The sequence below is a fragment of the Fulmarus glacialis genome, unplaced genomic scaffold (assembly GCF_000690835.1).
Source record: "Fulmarus glacialis isolate BGI_N327 unplaced genomic scaffold, ASM69083v1 scaffold15959, whole genome shotgun sequence".
Taxonomy (NCBI): Eukaryota; Metazoa; Chordata; class Aves; order Procellariiformes; family Procellariidae; genus Fulmarus; species Fulmarus glacialis.
This window is the reverse complement of record NW_009234020.1, coordinates 1-24016: the sequence shown is the minus strand read 5'-3', so window position 1 is coordinate 24016 and position 24016 is coordinate 1. Positions and strand designations below refer to the sequence as shown.

The 24016-nt window shown below is 36.5% G+C and overlaps 1 protein-coding gene across 1 annotated transcript in view; it reads left to right on the top strand.

The window, feature by feature from the left end:
- NOL10 (nucleolar protein 10) overlaps positions 1–23367 on the top strand; it is a gene marked incomplete at its 5' end in the record, with an annotated part of 43228 nt that extends 19861 nt beyond the window's left edge. The window contains 7 exons of the mRNA XM_009585526.1: positions 221–273; positions 17782–17908; positions 19584–19663; positions 19816–19914; positions 20553–20642; positions 22482–22655; positions 23049–23367. Coding sequence (XP_009583821.1) covers positions 221–273; positions 17782–17908; positions 19584–19663; positions 19816–19914; positions 20553–20642; positions 22482–22655; positions 23049–23300 — 875 coding nt within the window. The remainder of the gene's footprint in view (positions 1–220; positions 274–17781; positions 17909–19583; positions 19664–19815; positions 19915–20552; positions 20643–22481; positions 22656–23048) is intronic.
- Positions 23368–24016: the final 649 nt, after the last annotated feature.

Sequence of the window (24016 nt, the reverse complement as noted above, 5' to 3'; positions counted from 1 at the left end):
GGTGTGCCTTTGAATTTTTTTTTTTTTTTTTTTTTTTTTTTGTGCCAGCAAATTTTGCATTTTTTCCATTTCTTCTCCTGGAAGGATATTTTAAGTCCTATGTACAAATCTACTTCGTATGAATTAAATGCCTCAAGTATTTTTTTTTTTTTTTTTTTTTTTAGAAGGTAGTGTTATCCTCTTGTGACCGATGTTTTTAAATGTCGAAATCTCTTTTTAGGAATGCTAATGACTGCCAATGAAGCCCCTAAAATGAATATCTATTATATACCGGTAAGTAATACAAATTGTTGCTGATACCACTCTTTTAAGACTCAGTTGTTTCGTGCCATTCAAGTATTCATGTTGGAAAATTACTTCTGCAAATTCACCTCTACATTCTCTGACTTTTCATGATAAAGTAAATTTAAACTAACCATAATTTATTAATGTAACATATTGAATTACCAAAAAAACAGCCTGTAATTTGGCTTTTGCTACCAGTTCCAAAACTGGCTAGTGGCAGTAGGAAATTCAAGTGGAGCTTTGCTGGAAAAAGTCGTTTTTGATAGCTGATCAGAAAAGAATTCCTAAATAGCGACTATATAGCTTACTTTCAAGAGAGTAATTTTGCTTTGTTGTGAAATATTTCATTACTGTCTTTAATATGTGGTATGTAGTGACACAGTCATGGCAGTAAATATTATTCTGTGTTCTGACAAAGAAATGTTATTGTGTGGCTTCAAGTATGGCTCTTGGCACTAGCTTCTACTCAATGCCCTACTTGAATTGCAGCTTTTCTCTTGAGAAGCTCTTCACTTGAAAGGCTTAAGTGTAGGTTAACTGTATGTTATATCTCTGCCGGTTGGTTTTAGGGAGACTTTAACAGCAAGCCTTCTGGTGTTAGGGAACAGTACAGAAAACTACACCTGCATTTCACTCTTGTTTTGTTTTTGATTCTACAGTGCATTCACTAGGGTTTTTTTGGCCTGGTAGGAGATAAATAGTAGGATATATATGCGAATATTACATGCGGAATAGCTGACCAGACTCTAAAAATATGTACACTTCTTCTTAAGTCATTTTATTCACATTCTGGACAAACTATAAAATTTGTTAATTTTGAAATATATTTTTAACTGTTTTTTTTAAATCAGCCAAGAAGTTTTCATTCAGATAATAAATTTTAAATTAATTTTAATTTAATTTTCTTTAGTTTATTTCTGAGGTCCCCCCCATGTGATCTTGATTACATTTAAGATGGAAATTCATTAGTTTACATTTTTCTTTGTGGAATGGACACTATGTACCTGTTGTATGTACATGTCTGAACACAACAGTATACCCTTCTAAACAATTCTGTAGTCTCATTATCTTTGCTTGTATTATTAGCATTTGCTTGCATTTAAAGAAATGTACAATTTTAGACATGGGTTCTTTGTGTGTCATTTATGTCAGGTTATTCTTCGAATGTAAATTATCTATTTCTCTAATTCAGCTCTAACCAACTTGTATTTTGTAACTGGGGTTGTTCCATGCTTTGGATAACAAAGGGCGGGGGGATAACATATTTTTGTATTTAAGACAAAATATTAGCTGCAGTTAGAAGCTGAACTTTGTTTCTATTTACCTTGTCCTTTGTAAGGTTTAGAAAGTAGCTCTCCAAGCATTTTTTTATCTATCGTCTTTTTAATTGATGGATTGGGGAAGACAAACTCCCATATTTTCAAAGTCTGATGAGTTTTTAAAACTTGAATGGACTAGTTACTCAATTAAGTAATTCAGATGGAAAAAGCATTCCTTCTGTCACTACGGGTAAGGTTCAGCCTCTTTCTGAAAATTGTGCACTGAGATTTTTTTTTTAATGCAGGTGTGCATGATATATGAACTTTACAGCTATAGTACATTAGAGGTGCATATCCAACATTGCCACTTAGCAAAAAAATTATTTCATTGTCTTGATTGTCACCAGCAATGAATGTTTGTTAGAATTTGTTCTAGCCAGTATTATTTTGAGTATTCTTGCACATATTGTAAATCAAAATGAAAAATACTTATTTCTTACTTTCTCAAAAATCTCACTCGTAGAATCCTCTGTGAATACTGAATTCATGTTTCTGAAGTCAGATAAGTAATTTTTATCTAAGAAATATAAGCACTCTATATTAGGTTTCAGATCATAATTAACAGACATTAATTGCAAACCTAAATATTGATTAATACTATCTAGTATTTTTGCAGCATGCAGGCTATTCTGATGAAAATTAACACAAATCTTTCCTTAAACCTTCTTCCTTTGTCACTGTTCTCTGATAATTAGTACTTGAGTCTGCCTGAACTTGTTTGAATCATACCTTTTTATGGGCTTTACATTCACAGTGACACATAAGTATACAAATAGACCTGAGTGATGAATGTTAAAGCATAAATCCAAATGAGTTCTATTTTTGAAATACTGTTGTGTATAAGAAAATGTAAAATCTGATTCAAAGGCCACTGCCTGGACGAAATTTGCTTTTTGAATAAGCTAAACTTCTCCAGTTCATGTCAATGGCTTTGAGTTTGAAGGCTGCTGAAGATATCTTAAATATTGGCATGATTTTTTTTTAGTCAACAATCTGTAGTTCATTTCAAAACATGGAATGCTTATTTTAGACAATAGAAAAGTTAAAGGTAGTGAGAAGAAGTTACTTTGAAATAGAGACAGAAGTGTCACACTCTAGTAACTGGGTTTTTTAGCCTGTCTGCCTTTTTACAGGCAAGACTGAAAGGGCGGGCACAGATAGTATTGTATAATGGAAGGGTTTCTTACTACATTTCCTAAAAATCAAGTATGTAGCTCACTAAATCTGTTTTGGTTGGCTATTTTGTTTTTTTTTAATCTTTTTAAATGAAGAAAATGTAAAATGGAGAAGTCATGTCAGACTTAAGCTGCTTCAGGGCATTTGTTATTAAGGAAAACTTGATGTTATTAACGTGTTCATGTTACAGTTTTATTCCTTGATCTTTTGGGCTAGTTATTTGAGCTCAGAGATGCACACCTGTCCTTTGGTTTCTATGTCAGTAGATTATTAAGACATGGATTTTTTCCATCCTTGGACTGACTAATTTCCTTGCAGAGGCAAAGTTGAGTTTAGTTGCATGTGTCTTTGGAGCAAAACTTTAAAGAACTAGTGATTTGCTGTATTACCTGATCTCTTTTCATAGTTTAGTTTTCTGGCTTTTTCTAAGAGCTAGGATTCACCGTTTTTTCCAATGAACAGCTTAATTTTCTATTTGTTTGTTTACTTTGAGATAGACATGAATACTACTTAAAGTGTGTCTTCTGTTTTTGAGATGTTGACAAGAGCTGATTTATAATTCTTGAATTCCACAACAGAATAAATGCCTGGGGGAAATGCTACTACTATAAAGGACAGTTGTGTTTCAGAGCTCTTGGAAGTACTTTTGTGTAAATAGAATCCATTCGATTGCCCTAGCCCCTCATTGCCCTGTAGTGCTAGTAATTTTTTTTTTTTTTTTTTAAGTCTTCATTGGAACAGCTACAAGGAATTGCCATGGTTATGGTCAAAGAGGATACTTAAAATCTCAAATGTATGGTGCTGTGCTCTAGCCCTTCTAGGTTACAAAATAAGAAAAAAAAACTTCAGAAGAGATGCACAGAAGTCAAAGGCATACAGAGCAGGAGCGCGTATGTATGCAGATGGGTGCAGACAGACCCAGCATCCTCTGTCCTTGATTGAAGTTGGCCAGACAGTGTAGGACTGTGCCCAGCCTAATATACCCTGCCTCTCAGCAGGTTTTATTAGTGTGGGCACAGTGCTGTGCTAACACAGCTACATGACTTGTGAACTAGAGCTGGCTTGTGTCCGGCCAGCTTGGAGTACGGTCTGACTGAGCTCATGTCTGACTGAATTATCTGTGTACATGTGCCCATTCTCTCCATTGTTAATGCCAAAGCTAAATTTCCATTGCAAAACCGAAAAATGACTGTCTCTTGAACTTCAGGATTATAAAAGAGTTGACAACGGGTATCATAATATTGTCCGTAAATGAAGTGGCATGCTTCAGCTTTTCCTGCAGGATTTTCAACAAGATCAGTATGACATTTGAGACTAGGAATGTCTGAAAGAACTACGCTTTTCTTAAGGGGAAAAAAAAAAAATCACCGCAGTTGTTTCTTTTGTGTGCAAAGCTGTTAGTAGAGGGAAAAGAAGGTGATTTTTGGTTTGCTAGAAAGGACCGGCAGGTTTGGTTTTAAATGGCAAGAAGATGCCTTATGCAGGTACATAGTGCAGGGAGTGAGTAAAAGCCAAATTGAATCTGACCGTTAAAATGAAATGTTTGTTTTACATAGGTAACATCTTGAGTGGCTTAGCTTAGAGACTTTGTTTTTGTTTTATTTTCTTGGGCTTTAATGAGGGCAAGTGCCTCTGACTGGAATTGGGCTGTTTGCCAATAATTTAATAGTTAACTTGCAGTTTGTGCAAACATTTGGAACCCACTTCTTGCCAGCTGGCTTCCTGGTATATAACTTTGATGTGTGCCTTGGGAAGGTTGAAATGAAAGTTGTGTGCGCCTTGGGATACTTTTCAGACTACTGACTCAGAAACGTAAGTTGAGTCAATAGTGCAACCAGGTCCTGGCCAAAGAAGTGAAAAGAGGAAGAAGCTCCACTGACGCATGGTGGTCCACTGGCCTGCGATCTAAGATGAGCCGGATTCTCTTAAGTTTAATTGAGGGGGTCAGCTTCCATGACATATAATGTTCTCTTTTCAGGTTGTACAGAAAAACCCCTTCATGTTAGCTCCTGGATGCTCTGGGTGGAAAGCAAGGGGCATAGATGTCATTTATTCTGAGTGTTTACTACTGGTTACATGAACATGTCTGATCTTAGCACAGACATTTCAAATCAGTCCCGTCTCCTTTATTGGACTTGAAACTTTGGGCTACATATATATACTGAAACTGAAACTTGCTCTATTCATTAGGCTGTTAAAAGAACAGAGCAATTAAGTGTGTAATTAATTGAGTGTAATATTCTGTGTTCTGGATTTTTTTTACTTTCCTGCAGCCTTGGCAGAAAACTCCCTGTTGAGGCTAGAAGCAATGTACTTTTGGTGTAGAGAAGATATTAAGCTCTTTAAGAAAAAAATAAATCCTGGAGCGTCTCTGGCTTCTTTTCAGGTGGTTTTGGAAAATCATTTGATATCCTAGCGCTCTCCTAGTTCAGGGTTGTTGGAGTTATAAACTGGAAATGTTTCAAGGGCAAGTATTTCTTGCCTACTCAATGATGCAGTTTCTCCAAGAATATCTTTATAATGGGTCTGGTTTCTAATACAATACCCACTTTGGATATGTGGATCTCTTTATTGCTAGAAATATTTATTAATTTTGTCCTCTTCAAACTGTATTGCTTTTCAACTAAACCAGCCATTCCTGGTACTTCTTTCCTTTCATACATGCTATTTTAAATTATTTCGTTTCTCCTTTTTTTAGGTCCTCTACTTGCCTGTTTTAATTACTCTTTATCACCATCTTTTTTTTTTTTTTAATATGCCTCAAAAATGCTCATTCTTTAAAAAAAAATACGTTTTTTCCTTAGATTTAGAAAAAAAATTGTTTAGAAAAACTGTAGAAAAAGCTAGTTTTTCCTTAGTAGCTAACCCTGAAATAACATAATCACAGATTAAGGCACCAAATTCTACTAGCTTATATGTTTTCATTTAATGCACTGGATATTTGATGAAACAAATCTGTAGAGGGAACTTGTACTGAAGGAAATACAAGTGAAGGCAGTTTTTTATTACCTTAGTTCACCCCCTCTATTTCTTTCTTGATACTAATTTGGAACAGTTCTGGATTGTAAATTAAGGATGAATATGCTTTGGTTCGATTGTAGGCTTCCAGGTTAGCTGCTTTTAAACCTACTTGTGACTGAATTGACTGAAGAGTTGTGTTCAGTTCACTCACAGACAGAAAAAGCATTTGTCTGAAATAGGTTAGTATTTTCTGTCAGTCTGGTGACAGAGTGCTCTCACTAGTTGTGTACAAAGGGTTATAATCATCAGATATCTATGCTTACAGTCTGTCATTTTTCACTTTTAAAGGATGTGGGAGGTTTCTCATGTGTGGCACGCTCCACACTTACCTCTGTGGTCATAGCCTTTCAGAACAATTTTATCGATCTAAGACTTACTTTCTTATCCTTTCGTAGTTTTGGGATCTACTAATTGTCTTTTTTTCTCTCTTGGGTCTTTATACGATGGGGATATAATTAGAGAAAAACACCTATCCACACCTTGTACTTCATGCCCTTAAGACCAATGTTCTCTATAGTCAGCTGTCGTTCAAATGGTTTATGGGTACTGTTGGAGTTACAGCAAGATCTTCTGAACTGATTTTTGGCTTCTGCATGGTGAAAGCTATGAAGCAAATTTTTATATCTGTATGGTTGGCATTTTGACACTAATAGAACAGATTAGGACTAGAGTGTGAGATTTTGATTTCTTTTAGGATGTTTTCATGTCTTCTGATTGGCAGTATTAGGTCATTCTGGATTAATGCTGCCTCAGTTGTCTTCTTGAAGGTTGCATGATGAGGCTGAATTTTTTAGAAGACAGTTGTTCATCTCCTTCAATACAGCCCTTACCTAAGAAGTTTTAGGTAAAGTGGAAAGCAGCCATGAAACTGAATTGTGCTAAGAGATTTTTTTTTTTTCCTATCCTGAAACAAAATATAGTGTAGAAAAATGTTTCATTCCCTGGGAAAAAATGTTGTAAAATAAAAATACAGTAGTTACGATGTAGAGTGGAAAATGTTGGTCTTAACCCTAGTTTGCTTATTTTGAGAACTGTGAAATGACTGGAAAGCAGGGTTGTTATGAAGTAGCATATTACAGTTGTGCTTTGGGACTGCCAAGTGTTAAAAAAAAAAAAAACAAACAACTTACCATTAATAAAAAGACGCTTGAGTGCATCTTTGGTCTTTAAGCTAATTCTGAGTTTTGGTATATCATTCTTTTAGAACTGTGTTTTGCATCCAGAACAGTCTAATCTTTTACACAGAAAATTGTGCAAACAATATAAAAGGAATGTCTGGTGAATGATACATTACCTGTCTCACAGTATTAACAAGCGTAGGAAAAAAGTTGTTTATCTTCACAAACAGAAATGTGAGTTTCCTACTTTTAACCTAAACACTTTCAAACTGAAAAATAACACGCTGGGCTTATTCCCAACAAAGGATATCCTCCATTTCCCATGCACTGGCTGAGAGACACTGTACCACTTATCAAACGTACGTAGAAGGAAAACACCAATGTGCGATAATCAGGAAACAATTTCAGGTCTTCCTGTGAAACTTGTTTTAGATATTTTTTGGTGCTGATGATGTAGTAGTTCAACATCATGTGTCGATTATGAAGGTGTATGATCCCTGCTTACTGCTGTTGTGGATGATAGTATGATAGGCAGCACTTCTTCATTATTACTCTTTTAATAGATAGCAGCATGCTGACTGTTAAGTCCATACTTCCTTATAGTTCGCATCGTACCCTTCATAGAGCAAAGGAGAAAACTCTTAAAAGCAGTTTTACTGAATTGCTGTGGTGATTGCTCTGCCAGTTGGTAGACTCACATGTTCTTTAGTGTTGTGACTGTTTCTTGAGCAATTGGTAGTATGGGACCCTCTGTTCTTGGGTTCCTATTTTAAGAAAACAGATTGGGAGTGGGGGGTGCTCCCCTTTTTAAGGGGTAGAAAATTTAAGCCTTGAGTATCTTATTTCTTAAGTTGCACTTGTTCCTTCCTTTGGGCCATCTATTCTTCACCTGGTTTCTGAAAACTTGTAGGTGCAGTTGCTCAGCTTCAGTTTGTGAAGAGAGAAGCAGTCACAGATAATGAAAAGATGTAATTTCTGAAAGGACATTTTGTACTCTACTATAGTCTGTCAGCACGTAGTAAGAGTTAATGTCTTTTTTAGCTTTTGGATCAGAAAAGACAAAATGAGAATTTTCTGTGTGATAATTTCAACTAAGTCTTTATTTCATTATGTTTGAAAGCAGAGGCAACTGACTCTTGTGGCTTATCTGTATTGTTGTCTTCTGTGCTGCACTCAGTAGTGAACCAAATGTGTTGTGAGTTATGACTGTTCTGTAAAAAAATAGTAACAAAGCATGAGGATTTAAGCTTTCTATCACACGAACCTGAGAGATAAATAAAACCATCAAATACGTGAAAGCTTTCGAATATATATTAGAAAGATGTTTCCTACTCAAAATTATTTCATAAGTTATATAAAATTTCTTCTCACTAGCATTGTGCTCTGTAAAGAGTAGGTTGGTTTATGCTGAGGTTATCTTCATTATGTCTGGAGGAGTTGCACGTTCCCAACAGGTAGTTGCCTTTCCTTCCCTTTGTGTTGTCTGGCAGTAATTGTATAAACTCACAGAGCAGTCTTCCTCCCAGGTTTGCAAAGAGCAATTAAGCTGCAATGGTAGGGAGTTACTAGAATCTCACATGTTCCAGTAGTTTGTCACTTATGTAAGGTAGACGTACAGCTGGATTTGCCGTTACCTTCGTATCTGTAGCATCCCTCAAATTTCCCTAAAATGCAGGTCATGCTCTGAACTCCAGTACAGTAAGTTTTGTTTTCATGACTGTAAAGATGTTTGTGCTGTAACATTCCTTGGCATCTGGCTTGTACTGTGAGAGCCCTGTTGTTCCCAGTCACTTAAAAGCATGAGAGGCAAGTCCCCACACAGTGTGATGGTTGGGAGGTTTCCTGTTCCATCAGAGACATGGAGAAGGGGACTTGCCGGGGTTTTGCATTTCTGGCTTATTCTTGGTTCTTCTTACTTTTTAATTTAGATTGCAATCAGAGGCTATTATGTACATACCAAAATCAACGCACATTACTCTCATCTCTATTAGTAGTGGAAGTTTTGTCCATTGATGGCCCATGCCCTTAGTATTGCAAGAAATGCTATTGTATTTTGAGAAACAGATTTCTGACCGTTTTGGAACAGGTAGAAGCTGTGTAAAAGTTCTTTCCTTGTGTAAGAAAAAGGCCAAGGCAGTTATGAAGTCTCCCACTTGCCATTGCCTTGTCTGTGTCACCTGCAGTCACAATTGTAAAAGCAGGGGGAGAGCTTTGTGAGAGATTTATTCTTCGAAGAGTATTGTGATAGGGTGGGGATTTTTTTGTTAGACTTCATATAAAATGTTGAGGTGGTGTGTTTGTGAGGGGGGGGTTGTGCCGGTTCAGTGTCGTTGAGTCACTGAACAGTAAATTGGCTTCGTGAAGGGTCTAACAAATACTGGAACCTATGCACAGGAATTGGTAACGTAGTCAGGTGTGGTAGGGAACGGGAGGTGTGGATGGCCAAAGTAAAATGTGGTTTCTGTCTTTTATCGTCAGCAAGGCATTAGATCAGCTGATCATACCTGATCTGCACCTTTTTTTTCCCATGGATAAAGAAACAGACCATCAGCAGATGTTCACAGGTAAAAAAAATCCTGTGAAGCGAGTCTCAGCTGAACTTACTGCACAGTATTTAAGTACCTTACCTAAGTGCCTCTATTATTACAGCACATACGCTACAGAAGCTGCTATACTGGAATAAGAACAGACTTTCTGGAACTTTTAATTCATTTCCAGCTGGTATTTATGGGAAAGTGCTTGAAGCAGGTCATGCTTGTAACACATGCTTTGAGAAGCCATTCTCTTCTTACCTCTTGATCTTCATTTGATTAGTTGATTTAATGTGAAAGTAGTGGGTTCTTGTACTTCAAGTTTCTATCTATTTTTCTGACCTCAAATCATCTCAGCTCCAATTGTCTATAGGGAGTCTGATAAAAAGATCCATAGCAATAGTGACGAGTGTTTATCTTTTATGCATGTCAGAAGATGATAGGGATATTGGTGAAAGCATCAGACTCCTTACTCTTAATGCCACTGCTGGTAAGTTACAGATGACTTGTGAGAAGTGTCCTTTTTTCTTCCTGTCTTGTGAGGAAGAGAACTATTCTGCTAATCTTATTTACAATTTTAAGGAGTAATTTTCTTTGCTGCAAAATTATTTGCTGATCCTATCTTGAAGGGCATTTTTTCCCAACTTTATGAGCAACAGGATCATTGCCTCCTTTGAAAGACGGTGGCTTCACCAAGAAGACACTCACAGTGAGAGCAGACCTGTGACTGGTTAACTGGATGTAATACCTGTCAGATCAGAGAATATGAGATTTTTAAAAAACCCACTATAAAGCCAAAGTGCTTAGGATTAGAAAAAGAAGTACTTACTATCTGATAACTACCAGGGCAGAAAGATTTAGTATCTCATTCCTAGAAGATGTGTGCAAGTTCCTGCAGCAGTTTTTGTTTAACACTGGGAAGATCTTAAAAGCAACATTTCCTTCAACATGCTCTCTAAGGAGTAAAACCTCCAAATTGTTGATTTGGCAGCTTCCATAGCATAGTGAAAGGTAGGAAAACCAACCTCTCTGATTAATGAATCTGCCAAAAATGTCTGGATGTTAGGAGGAAAGAAAGAGCCAATTCATTGTATAGTTCAGTGAAATTTATGAGTGTGTGGGCTTAAAACCAAACGCAACGCTGTTGTCAGTAGTATGCTGAAAAGGAAAATTGTGCTATTCAGTCTCTCTTGGTCATAGCTGTACTCCAGTGAGCTACTTGATGGCTGTAAAAGCATGAAATCCACACCATGTAATGTAGGGTGAATGAAAGCATGAAATTATGAAAAATGAAAATATACGGGAAATTTGTTTTTATTCCCAAAACCCATTTAATTTAGAGAATTAAAGAATTTTACTCAGTACATTAAATGGGTTTACTCATGAGATTAACAGGGCTCAATTGGAGTTGATTATAGAGCGTTCATAGGGAGAAAGTAGATTAGAAAGGAATAGCAGGATGTAATTCAACATCACAGGTTGTTCGGAGCACGTTGATTGCTGAGGGAAACACACTGTATATGGAAACATGGTAGATAGAAACCTAAGAAGGTAACGTGATCCCAAGGCTCCTTTCTAACACCAGCTAATCTCCTGGGCTCTCTGAAGTTCTTGGGCTGGGTATGACTGAAGCCCAAAAGCAGAGAAACAAGAATGGAGAGCCGCATCTTTTCATGTCTACAAGCTAAAAACAATCCATCTGATTTTTGAGAGTTACCAATTGCAATTGATGTAACCTTGACTGTTAACAAGGTATAATAACAAGGTATTCTTTCTTCTCTTGCCTTTTCAATGCATATAGATGGAAACTTTTCAAAGTTATTACATATTGAGATCTGTCTAATTCTTAAAATTAGAGAACAAAACATTGAAAACAGTACTCTTAAAATGAATAGTAATTAATTACTCATGTAATTGCATTAATTAAACTTGGCTATGCAATTAGGGAGCTAATTATGTTTAAAATGCAATTGCACATTTCAATCACTGCCCACACCCTGGGGATCACCCATTTTTTTTTCTCCTCCCTCATTAGACCTTCTGTAATCTCCTTCTGTTAAATGGCACGATTGAAGCTGAGAATACGCATACATAGATGTGCATTTGCTTTCCCTAGCAAAAGTGTCCCGTTAAAAGGTTAAAATGCTTTTTATTGTGCCATTTTATAAAAAAAAAAATTAAAGATTTTTTTAATTATTACTATTATTCTTTGTCCTTTCCAAAGAATTTTTTTGTCTCCTACAGGTAAATATGTATGTGAAGTCATTGAGTCGTATGTGTAAGATATATTTCATTTAAAGAAATTATAATCTAGAAAAGAATCTCTCTATGTTAAAGTGCTTTAAGTTTGGGTTGGTTTGGTTTTTTTTTAAATGGGAACAGAGGAATGGAGGCGCTTCCTTCGATCATGGAGTCCAATCCCATCTTATCATAGGCAATCAGATTGTGTAATCTTTTCCATAAATATGTATGTCAGATTTCATCTGAAAATTAGTTGTTTCTTCCTCATTATCTCCATTAAAAGGCTGTTCAAGAGTCACATTCCTCTGATGCTTAGCTAACTTTTCTAGTTTACAGTGTCACTGTGATAACTCTGCATGTATTTATTCCTGTGCAAGCATTACTGTTTCAGAAATCATCCCAGCAGCCTTTCACTGTACTTGCTACAGTTTGCATTCGCGTATCCTGAACATTACTGCCTCGAGTTGTACAAGACGTACACTGAGTCATTATTCCTATCCTATACTAATACAATAGTCTAATATGACTATTTTATTGTCTTGTAATCAGATAGTATCATTTTTTCCTATTCTGCTTCTTACAGCTGATACTGATTGGCTATACATTTCATTCGATTTCCAGCATTTTAGTTTTCAAGGTAGCTTTTTTACCCTGAGAGATTTTGACCCTTCTTTTGTGACAGTTTGTCATCGGCAGATTTTATTGGCATTTTCCTACTATATGTGGCAGTCATTAATGAAAATATTTAATAAGACAGTCCTTGAGCTTCAGTTGTAACCTCCTTTCTGTGCAGTAATTCCCCTTTCAGCATAAACTGTTTCTTGTTAGCCAGTTCCTATCTTGCCTTACAGCTGTTAAAATTCTCATCCTGACTAGTAATTTTACACAATACACTGTACCCAGAGCTCTGTTGAAATCCTTAAAGATACGCTATTTTCGTAGTAGTCGACATTGTTCAAATAGGATGGCAGTGGATGATTTAACTGTAATTGTACGTTTTTGCTACCTGGTAAAGGTCTTGCAGTCTAACTAAAATCCATAGAAGATGCTACAACAATCAATCTGAAGATTTTTGAAATAAAGTTTTACTTTTAAAATACAGTATGAAACAACAGTGATATGATGTATTTTTATAGTTAATTGTTATTAACTGTATTATTTTGGTATGGTATGATACAGCATTACAGTGTTAATTTTTGTGAAACTCTGAAGTTTCTGTGAAACTGCATGTTGCTGTGTTGTACAGCTACCGCAGCTAATGCTTCTGCTTTCCAGAGCATCTGGAAGTGTTTTATTGAATGATGTCCACATACATTAAGTTAGTTTTCTAGATGGATTTCAGGCAGTTTAAACTTTGCAAATTCCAGTTAGTTATTTTCAAATCAGATTTATGCTGTTTGTCAACATTTTGCATGTTTTTGATTGCTAAAATACATCAATGAAGGTTGGGCAGAGTTTCTGCTGCTTGAGTCTTAATATATTTTGACAACTTATTTACAGCTGAATGGTTTATCACTACCTTGTATGAAATCTTCCAGGGACTTACTATTTAACATCCTGGGAAAAATAGATTTTGGAACCTGTTTTGACACCCTGAGAAGAAAAGAGCAACTGTTCCGTTCACTCATGTGGAATTCGTCCCTGACACCTTCAAACAGATACTTAACAATACTCGTCTGTATGTGCATTCAAAGTCGTTTCATTTAAATCTAGTGACATCTGACTCTGAAAGCTTCTGCACATCCTGGGCTTCTTTTAAGTTGTTGAGCATGTTTAGTACTAGTTAGGATTAGACCCAGTTTTTCTGTAGCTCTAAGGGCTCTGCGGAGCTGGCTGTCAAATTATTGAGTGGCATTTAAAAGTGTACAAGTGCTGTCTGGTGTTCCAGATTGAAGATAAGGAACATCTGTTGTGGGTTGGGAATAATACCTGCTCTGTCCCAGGGTTCATTAACTTCAGGGGAATTACAGACTGATGACAGGATGATATTTTCTACTCAGGAATTAGGCATGGCCATAAGTACAGGGCATTGCAGAGCTGTACCACGTAAGATTTTTTGTGCTGCAAGACTATTAAGTTAAACGTCTTGTAAAATAGAATACAAAGATCTGTGTTTTTTGATGTTATTTTACAATATTTTAAAAAATTTCTTCTGTCAACATTTTTCTCTTCCTTTTCTTGAGCAGTTTGGCCTTCCAGTTGTCGTCTCCGCTTGGTTTCATGCTAGATTACTCATCATATATTGTGTTTTCTGTGACTGAAGTTAAAAAAAAAAAAAAAAAAGGACATTCTAATGTGTACTAACAAAAATTTGGCATTAGATGGCATAATACTGATAATGATAAGGTCCACATCTTTACTTATTGTGGCTTGGTATCAGAGACGAAAGGCAATGGCAAGATGTCTGTATGACCTGTGTATCGCAGCGGGCAGCCCCCTGTGGTAAGTCCAGCCGCATGGCTGACCCGCGGGGAGGAGAGGGCCACGCTCCCTGGCTGCTCCTCGTCCCCTGCCTGCGTGACCCGGCCGCCACTCTGTCTTGCAGTGTGGTGGTGGTGCGATGCGATGGGGGATAACTGCGTTTTGATCACCTCGTGGGTGCTAACTTCCAGTCGGTTAAGGAGGAGAGTGCCGGGAGGGGAGGAGAGCAGGGAGCAGCCCGCCCAGCTTGCTGCCAGCGGGGCCCAGCCAGCAGGCGAGGCTCCTCGGTTGATAGGCAAAAATATTTTCAAAGACAATCATCTTGACTTTCACCAGCAATTGGCAGAAATTGACTCAAGAAGTGGTTATCCTATTGAAAATAGAATAATAATGGAAGTAGCAAAAATACTGGTTCGATCACTGTTGGTGATTATGTCTGGTTTTCCTATCCTTAGAAATATTTGAGTAAAAGCCAAGTTTAGATGTGCACTCATTTAATAATGATTTTCCCATTAGCTGTGTGCAACTTTTCTAAAACTTGCAGAGAAACCTATTTGGTATATCATAAATATTGTAAAAATGAGACCTTTCAGTTTAGTTGCATGCGATTACCTACCTTGATAACATTTTCTTATTCTTGCTGTGAATTCCAGTGCATTTTTCTCCTTTTAGCTATGGTAGAGTTGTACATTCCCAATCTAAATTGGCAAGTATATCAGTTGGCCTACCCAACCTCCACAGCTTGGTGGCTGTTTTGCTGGCTTTGGCGGGGACTGTGCACCAGGCTGAGGTGGTGGCAGGAGCTCCGAGGGGTCCCGAGGGGTCCCACCTGTGCTGCTGTGTGCCCGCTGTATGGAAACCCGTGAACTGGGGGGGACAGGCAGGCTTCACCCATCCACCTCATCCTTGGTGGCCTGGTGCAGACCAGCCCTTTGAACTGTGGCAATTGTACCTGGGCACAGGAATGGCGGAGCCTGCCATGGTGCTCTTGGCACCATCCTAGGATGTCTGTTGGTTGGCAGCGGATGACAGAGGAGCATTAAACTCTGCAGTTAAAATGCAGTGGCAATTAAGTTCTGTGAAGAATTACTATTGCAAGAGAAGGACATTTCTTGTTAATGTTTTTGTCATTGTGACTGGGATTGTTTGCCTTTTCTATTTTTAAATTTCTTCCTAAGCTTTAAAAAACGTTCTGTTTTAATATACAAAGCAAAGCTCCTAAGGTGTCCTAGAACAGGTAGGCAAGTGGTTTCAGTAGGGTGGGAGGGAGGGAAACAGGCAATAAAACTTACACAAACATCTCTGTAGGGTTTTCCTTTTTGTCAGTTTACATGTGAAATTTGAATAATGGTTGAACTTTCTATTTTTTCCTGGTATGCTGCCACTGCTTTTTTCCGTTAATTATCTCATTTTCCCCCCCTTGTTTTCTATGATCTGATTGTCCAACTCACTCCACAGATGATAATGAATAATCAGGTCTTTTGGCTTTGTGTTTCATGGCACAGATTATGTGCAATGAAAGGTTTTACTCTCAATATCAGGTTTTGAGTACAGGGATACTTGGAACAGTGAGTGGAGCTACAGCTGGAGAGCAGATAAACTGTTTTCCCTTATTTGTGAGACTTCTGCTTTAGTTATTCATTCAAAGATTTACACCAGTCAAGATCCCATCGGGGGATGACCCTAACTGGTTGGAGTGGCCTGAGTTCTAATGAGTAACGTGCAGTTTGTAAGGCTTGAGCAAGATAGTGTCGTAGACATGGAAATGATGAAAAAGGTTTAGTGAAGTGGTAGAGATCTTTACATGATGAGTCAGCAAGATGAAATGAAGGGGAACTTTTTATTTAATGGGAATGAACATGAGTCAAGGATTATCTAATCTGATTTCTCATAATCTTCAGCAGAGAAACTTGTGCTTAAATTTTATTACAAGAGAAGTTTTGTTTAGTTAGAAAGCAACTTGTTTTTTATAAGGTTTCATCCAAAACAAAAATATAGGTAAACTTTAGAGAAGATTCCTCCACCTCAGTCATGTTTTGATGATCTGGTAATGAAGCACTGATAACTGATTTCTTGAATGGCATGAAAACCAGTGCTACATTTAATATATTTGGACTGCTTTCCTACTAATATAAAAGTTTAGTGTTCAGATTTGAAGAAGTGATTTTGAGGGAAGTAACTGAAAAATTTAAAACCTAGATGGAGACAAGATGGAGACAAAAGCATCTGCAATGTTGGCAAGAAATCTGAATGTTATATAGTGTTTAAGCTGAGTATTACTGGAGCAGATACAGGGGGTTTGGTTAATTCATTAAGTAACGTCTTTCTTGTTAGGGACATCTTAGGTCTTTCCTTGGAAGCGCTTACTAATTGGAATAAAATATGCAGCACTGTAAAAAAGTGCAGTTTTTCATCTGGCCATTCATATGGTTCTCAGCTAGGGCTGAAATCTTACAAAGCTAAATCATACTTCATACAGAGACAATAGTGGTCTACAATACAATATTATTGTCTGGAGTGTTACAGTCTAGAATATGAGTAGAATATTATGGTCTAGAATACAATTTCACAATTTTTTATGTATAGTTGTCTTCAAAAGAAGACTTTTCAATGAGTAGTAACACATTTCTTTTTAAATGAAAGGCATTATCTCATACTGTTAACACACTATTATGTTAAAACAGACTATATGTACTTTATATATATAAAATCACTTTACTTCTTTCCATAATCAAATAGGATCTTAAAATGTTATTTTTGAATCACAACCATTCCTATGTTGACTGCAGAGTTTTTAATGTGAATTTTTAGCAAACAAATCAGAAGCCTCATTAAAAGTCCCACTCTAGGAGTTAACTGGCCACTTTATGTTCTAAAATGTCAGCTGATTTGCTCTAGAGAGAAAAATGTAGTGTTGGATTTTTCCATTCAGCTAACTCACCTACTAAAATAATAATACTGGAACAGTTGAGTATGGCTGCATGCATCAGGATAAAGAGGAATTTCAACCAGAACAGCGGGAGGGAAAAGTGGAGGGAGCTAATTGTTAACTTGGGAAATTGGAGGAAGCTTGTATGGAAAAGAACATTGATAGTGCAACATAATATTGTTCAAATAAGTCCTTTGCCTCATGGTGGAAATATGCAAGTTTTTTTAATATTTCCCATTATCTGTTCATACAGTCTGGATTTGTCCTTGAATAAAAATACATGAAATATACTTGTGGTGTTTTAATTAAAATAAATAGGGCGGAATAGGATTTAACATGATTGCGTAGTGAACCTAATGAGTTCAAGATCCAGCAGTGCTTTACAGATTAGTTGCTATATGGTACCATTAGTTCCTAATTTTATCTATAATATTTGGCTCTGAGCTTTTAATAAATTAATCAATCAGACTGGGACCACTTGAAACAATTAAACTTGAAACCTCTGGATTGTTGGTCTCAAATAAATGACCTAAATTAAAATAATGCTTAGATAATCTATAGTACTCCTTATTGGTAATGCAAGCAATAGGTTTAATTGTGTTCTCTAACTGTTCTTGCTCTTAAGGTCTGTTTGATTTCAGAGGGATTCATTTTTATTCCATTACAGCACAGTAGCTAAGAGCCGAACTGTAGTTTTTTTCTGTAAGAACATACGTTGTAACTTTCTATAATATCCACAGGTTTTAGGACCTGCCCCAAAATGGTGTTCCTTCTTGGACAACTTGACTGAAGAGCTGGAAGAGAATCCGGAGAGCACAGTTTATGATGATTACAAATTCGTTACCAGAAGAGACCTTGAAAATTTAGGTAAAACAGTTGAATCTCCTCTTTAGTTGACTTCTTTGTTCAGTTTTTGATCATTTACACATGTAAGTTTTGTAATTCGGATGTTAGAAATTCACTGGCAGTAGTTTCATTCAGTCTTTTTGGTTATTAATACACCAGACTGATGGCTTTATGTTCTTTGGTTCCCAACCAGTGCAACAGTAGATATTTGTGTTTCTCAGATTTTTATCCCAAGAAGAAGATTGATACTTGCTGATTTAATATGTTTAGGAATCTGTTGTGGGTGCTTTCAGACACTAAGTGGAAGGCATAGGAAGAGAAGTTGGTGTAGTTTTCAAAATATTTTTGAGGTGCTCAAATAGTATATTGGAACTCACAGCAAAATTAAGAAAAGATTCACCTGCCAAAGGCAACCCTAATTGAATGTAGTAATTTCCAGAAAATACATATCATTCTAGGGCTAATAGAAACACAGTTTCAGGGAACTGGAATGCTGAAAATTATATAGCAGAGAAAGTAAGCATGCTTCTTCCAAGGTATCTAGTCCTTTTTCTGTCCGTTACGTGTTTTGTTTGCAATGTTTTGCTCCAGTTTAATTTAATTAATTTACCTCTGAATATGGGAGTTGGGTTTGGCCTGGCAGGAGGCCATACAAGGAGGAGGTCATCCAAAGCACCTGCATCTTCAGCGTTAGTGTTCTAGAGTAGATGGTCTGAATGTAGCCCGCAGACCTGTATCCCAATCGTAAGGGAATAAGGCAATGTAGTATTATCTACACAGAGGCTTGACTGGGAATACTTATTCTGCTTTAAATTCACTATATCTTAGTCAAATTTATTTCCCCATAAATGCAAGCTTTCAAATGAAGAACCAGCTTCAGGGATATTTTGTATTTCATATGTCAGGGTTTCTTTGTATTACTGGCCATTAGCTGGAGTACTCTCATTTTGGAACATGCAGAAAGATTGTCTCCTGGAAACAGGTAAAAAAACTTTTCAAGACAACTTTGCACTCTGAGATGCACAGTGGTTTTTCACTTTTTTTGCTATTTAGTTCTAGAAGAAGATTGTTAATTCTTAATTTCTAAAGATTTGGGGTCTGTGGAGGATATTTTGGTATTAAAAGGTTTTCCTTTTGTCAGTCTTGGAATTTTGTAGAGATACATGGAAGGAAAATCAGAGAACTCTTAAGTATTTTCATTCTTACTTAGATTAGGGCCTAGGGTGACAGTTTTAAGACCTGATGTGGTACTGTATTTTTTTCAACACGTTGATTCTTCAAAGATAGTGACCCAAGGCAAAACTCTGTAATTAAAAACATTTCTATACCACACTAAAAAAGTGATTGTCAAACATCTATGGACTTTCAAAAAAATTCTCTTGAATTTTTCTTTGTAAACTTTTATGGAGCGTAGTGCATGTGGGCATTTTTAAAAAGTGCACAGTAACATGTATTATGACAAGAAAAATGAATTTCGTTGCTCTGAAGAAGCTCAAATTTCTTGCTGGCCAAACTGATTTTTTTTTTTTTTTTGCGGTTTTATTTAGTCTTGATATAATGGATGTGACTGTTAGATTGATGTGCTGCGTTGGCAGTGCTTGTTTGTCTTGAATCGGGTAAGTGAAGTGGCTAGCTTGGAATAGGAGTTCTTTATACATGAAAGCTTTTTGAAATCCTCTGTAACTTTTTTCCCTAGGCCTTGCTCATCTCATTGGGTCATCATTGCTCAGAGCATATATGCATGGCTTTTTCATGGACATAAGGCTTTATCATAAGGTAAATAAGGCTGACCCTTGTCAATTTTTACTCTTAATAATAAAATAAGTGTGTTGGGTTTTTGTTGGGGTTTTTTTTGTGGGTCTTTTTTTCGCCAGGACTGTGTCCTGTATTAATGGTATTTTCTTTTTACTTCCTCCTGCTGTTCAAAGGCAAAAATGATGGCCAACCCCTTTGCCTATGAAGAATACAGAAGAGAGAAAATAAGGCAGAAGATAGAAGAAACACGTGCACAGAGAGTTCAACTAAAGGTAAATCCTGCAAACAATGAGTATACTTCTGGGAAAACTATTCATAAAGAGTAATATATTCCTAAGTATATTTCAGAGATGTAATGACTTAGGACTTGATTCTGTTTATCATCAGAGACACAAGTAATTTATAGAACTTTTTGAATGGAACCGTAAAATTCCCATGTGTGTGATTCCCACAGATGAGAAAGCCTGATACAGAACTGTAAAAGAGCAGCTCTTGTCACATTTGCCACTTGGGTGGGTAGCTCACTGGTGAAACTTGCAGTTCCTACTTCTGTCATTAAACTAAACGACTTAAGCCATTAAAATATAATACTCTGGAAAGAGATATATAAAAATAGCATTGTGTTTATAACTAGTAGCTTTCTAGATTGAATTTACTCAACATACAAGGAGAAATAATTGCTTTTAAAGTACTAAAGCTGATGCATTACAAGGAAAAAACGATACAGAAGTTCTGCTTAAATTTTCTGCAAGCGCTATTGCTTTACTAGTACCTACAAATATTTGGAACCAGTCAACGAGTTATAAGAATGAGTAAGAATTCTCTCTTCACCACACTTAGAATTGTAAAGCATGTAGGTTTTCGCATGTGTAAAAGAGTATTTACTGATTAATTGCTTTCCTCTCTTTAGAAACTTCCAAAAGTCAATAAAGAGCTTGCACTCAAACTAATTGAAGAAGAAGGAGAAGAGCAACAGGTTACTAGAAAAAGGAAACAGAAGGTGAGCTTTTGTTTTGGAGACTCCTCTAACTGGGAGCACAGAAATAGTAACTGTACAGTTACTATTCTGTAAGCTAATATAGTAGCTTACAGTATTGATTTTGTTGTTTTGGGTTTGTTTTTTTGTTTTGTTTTTTTTTTTGTTACCTGGCCAAACAGATTGAAAATTCCATTGTTTCTGTTTCTCATAAATAACTTATTCTAGTAGGTGGCTTTAAGGTGTACTTCACTGTAGCTGAAGCACCAAAAAGGCCATGTAGTAACTTAAAACTTAAAATGATGAAATACTCACTGTGAAGATGATACGGACTTCGTAGGACTCCAGAAGGTAGCTAAATGCAGAATCAATACCAAAGTTATTCTAAAAAGACTTGTTGTTTGCATTTGTTGGTATTTTGGTGGTGACCATGGCAAGATAGATGTTATCTGTAAAACTGAAGATACAGTTGCCTTTCCAGTTGCCAAAACCAGGACATTTGTGTACACAGTTAACTACATTTCATAAAACAGCCAAAATGGTTCGCTCTTATGCAACAGGAGTTCTTCCTGATGTTGAAAATAATCAAATTTTTATCTGAAGTGAATCTAAAGGAAAAAATGAGTTAATGTTTAATATCTTGGGGGGCTGGGGGGACTTTCTATAGGTAGCACTTAATAGGTGCTCATTCTCACAGGAATAGAGCATTCATGAAAGGCAGGCATTAGCTTCATGTGGCATCTAATGAAATCGAGTGTGTTACAGTTAGTAGGAAGCATGAACTACTGAAAAAGTAGGTGGTGGTAAAACCTTAAATGCAAGACTGTCTAAGCCGGTGTTACGATGGAAATATGAGTTCAATAAATGGGGGCTGATTTGTCTAGGAGTACATATATATTGTGTTATTAAGTGGACTGAAAAGAGTATACATAAAAATGCATGTCCTGGTTATTTTCCTGAAATGGCATCAGAGTCTTACGAAGAGCAATTTATTTTATGCTTTGGGATTTAATTTTTGGCTGTGTAACTGCAAGTCACACATTTGCAACAGTTTCTGTGTTTGAAATTTACACTTCTTGTTTCCTGTATGTTGGGGTTTTTTTCTTCTCTCCCCACTTCTTAGGTAACAATGAAAATTTAATGCTGGGGTGGGATGAATGTGCTGGTATAAGTTTGGCAATGTTGAGAGATCAGCTTTTTATAATAAAAAGCTATGTATTCAATGACTTTAAAATGACGACAACAGGTATTCAGATAAGCTGAAATTGTGGCTTAGAACTGTTCCTAATTCAACGGTAGCATAACTTACACTGAATTCATTTTACTTTGACATGAATGAAACTGCCTTTTTCATTCTGTATGCAAGGGCAGTGAAGAAAAAGTGTTATAAGATGTATAGAAACACTTACTCTTATGTATTTACAGTAAAACAGTAGTAGCATTGCATAAAGATATGTTTACCCTGATAATTTGTTGTACATGTTGTAGAATCATCCCTGTCAGGCAGGGTATTTGCCTTGGAGGTACTGCTGATTAGTCAATAGATATCAACACGTCTCCAGACAAGCTGGCTGAATGTATGAGAAACATTAATTCAAAAATATTAGTTATTGTGTATTTAAGGTGTCTATGGTGTGCATAAAAAAACCTGTCTTGCTTACAGGTAGCTTAGAATGATATTTATTTGATCTTTGAAAGTAATAAAATATAATAAACATAAATCTTGATTTTATATGACCTGGAAGGATAAAGCATCTGGCATTTCACATGCTGGTTTTGAGTTTTGTTTAATTAAAAAGGTGTTACTTTACCGATGTCTCTTTCAGAGTTTTATAACTCACTCATGCTTTGCTTCTTTTCCAGAATCTGCCTAGCCTTCTCAAAGATGATCGTTTTAAGGTCATGTTTGAGAATCCAGATTTCCAGGTGGATGAGCAGAGTGAAGAATTTAGGCTACTTAACCCACTTGTTTCTAAAATAAGTGAGAAAAGAAAGAGGAAACTAAAGATTTTAGAGGAGCTGGAAGCACAAGAACAGGTAAAATATTTTCCATTTGGATTAGGAAAAATCCAGGTTTTTTTTCTTTGTTTAAAGCATTCAGATTTTTCACCCTAGAAGGAAGGAAAGATGGAGGCAATGCAAGAATGTCTTATCAGCTACAGTAATTAAGTGTAACTTGTAATGTTATCCTAGTTTTTAGATGTGAACAATATTGTGTCTACATGAATATAGGTTTGAAAAACATAAAATATGTCGGTGGAAGCAATTTTATAATGTATCATCTTCTTCATTTGCTGTTACTGCTTTTATTCAAATTTTAGTTCTCTTCAACTGTGTCTATGTAAAAGCTGTCACGTACTCTACTTGCAGGAATGGTTTGAAAAGAAAATTAGTTGATGATTTCTTATTTTATACTATTTTTGCCTGCAGGAAGAGGAGGAAGAACCAGAAGGAAAAGCAAGTGATGCAGAAAGTTCTGAGAGTTCAGATGATGAAAAAGGCTGGGTTGAAGAGGTCAGGAAACAGCGCAAGCTTCTACGCCAAGAGGAAAAAGTAAAGCGGCAGGAAAGGTTCAAGGAGGATCAGCAAACATTACTGAAACCTCAGTTTTTTGAGATTAAAGAAGGAGAGGAATTCAGAAGCTTCAAAGACTCTGCCAAAAAACAAAAATTAATGAAGTAAGACTAATGTTCCTATTTTCATAGCTGGGGGTGGACGATTCTCAAGTATTTGTCTACAATGGAGGCCAGTGGCATTTTGGCTTGGAAGCACTTACTAGTGAAGCCACATCTGGCGATTCAGGGATATAACTTAAAGCGACATAGTTGTTGAAAGCTTTGTTTTGTAGTTAAACAAATATAATGTTTAAAGTATGGCAGAGAGACAACACAAATGAGATGAGTAAGAGATTAATATTCTGAGCCAGATTTGGGGATCCATTACTCAAGTGTTGGTGAACAGCTGCTCTCACAAATAACAACGCTGATGTCTGTGAGGCTGGTTATATTTCTCGACCAGTGTCAGTATGAGGTTGACAGTCTGGATGTTTTTCATCTGACCCTCTAAAAGGATGTAGAATACTGCATGACTGGCCACTATTTTGGGGGTAGGATCAAGGTGGTAAAAGAAAAATTGTTTTGTCTGGGTATTTTTATGGCATCCAGAAACTTTCAAAAAAAAACTATGCTGTCCTTACATTGTCAGGTCTCACTATTTCTGTTTTTCTTTTTGCAATACAAAAAAATCAAACTTTTTTTTTTTAATTTGGATTTCCTTAAATTGATGATCAACTAAAGTAATTGGGTACTGTATAAAGAGTACGTCAAACTAAAAGACTTGGCTTTGAGGTGCTTAATGCCTGCAAATCTCATTGATTCCACACACCACACCCCGCCCCC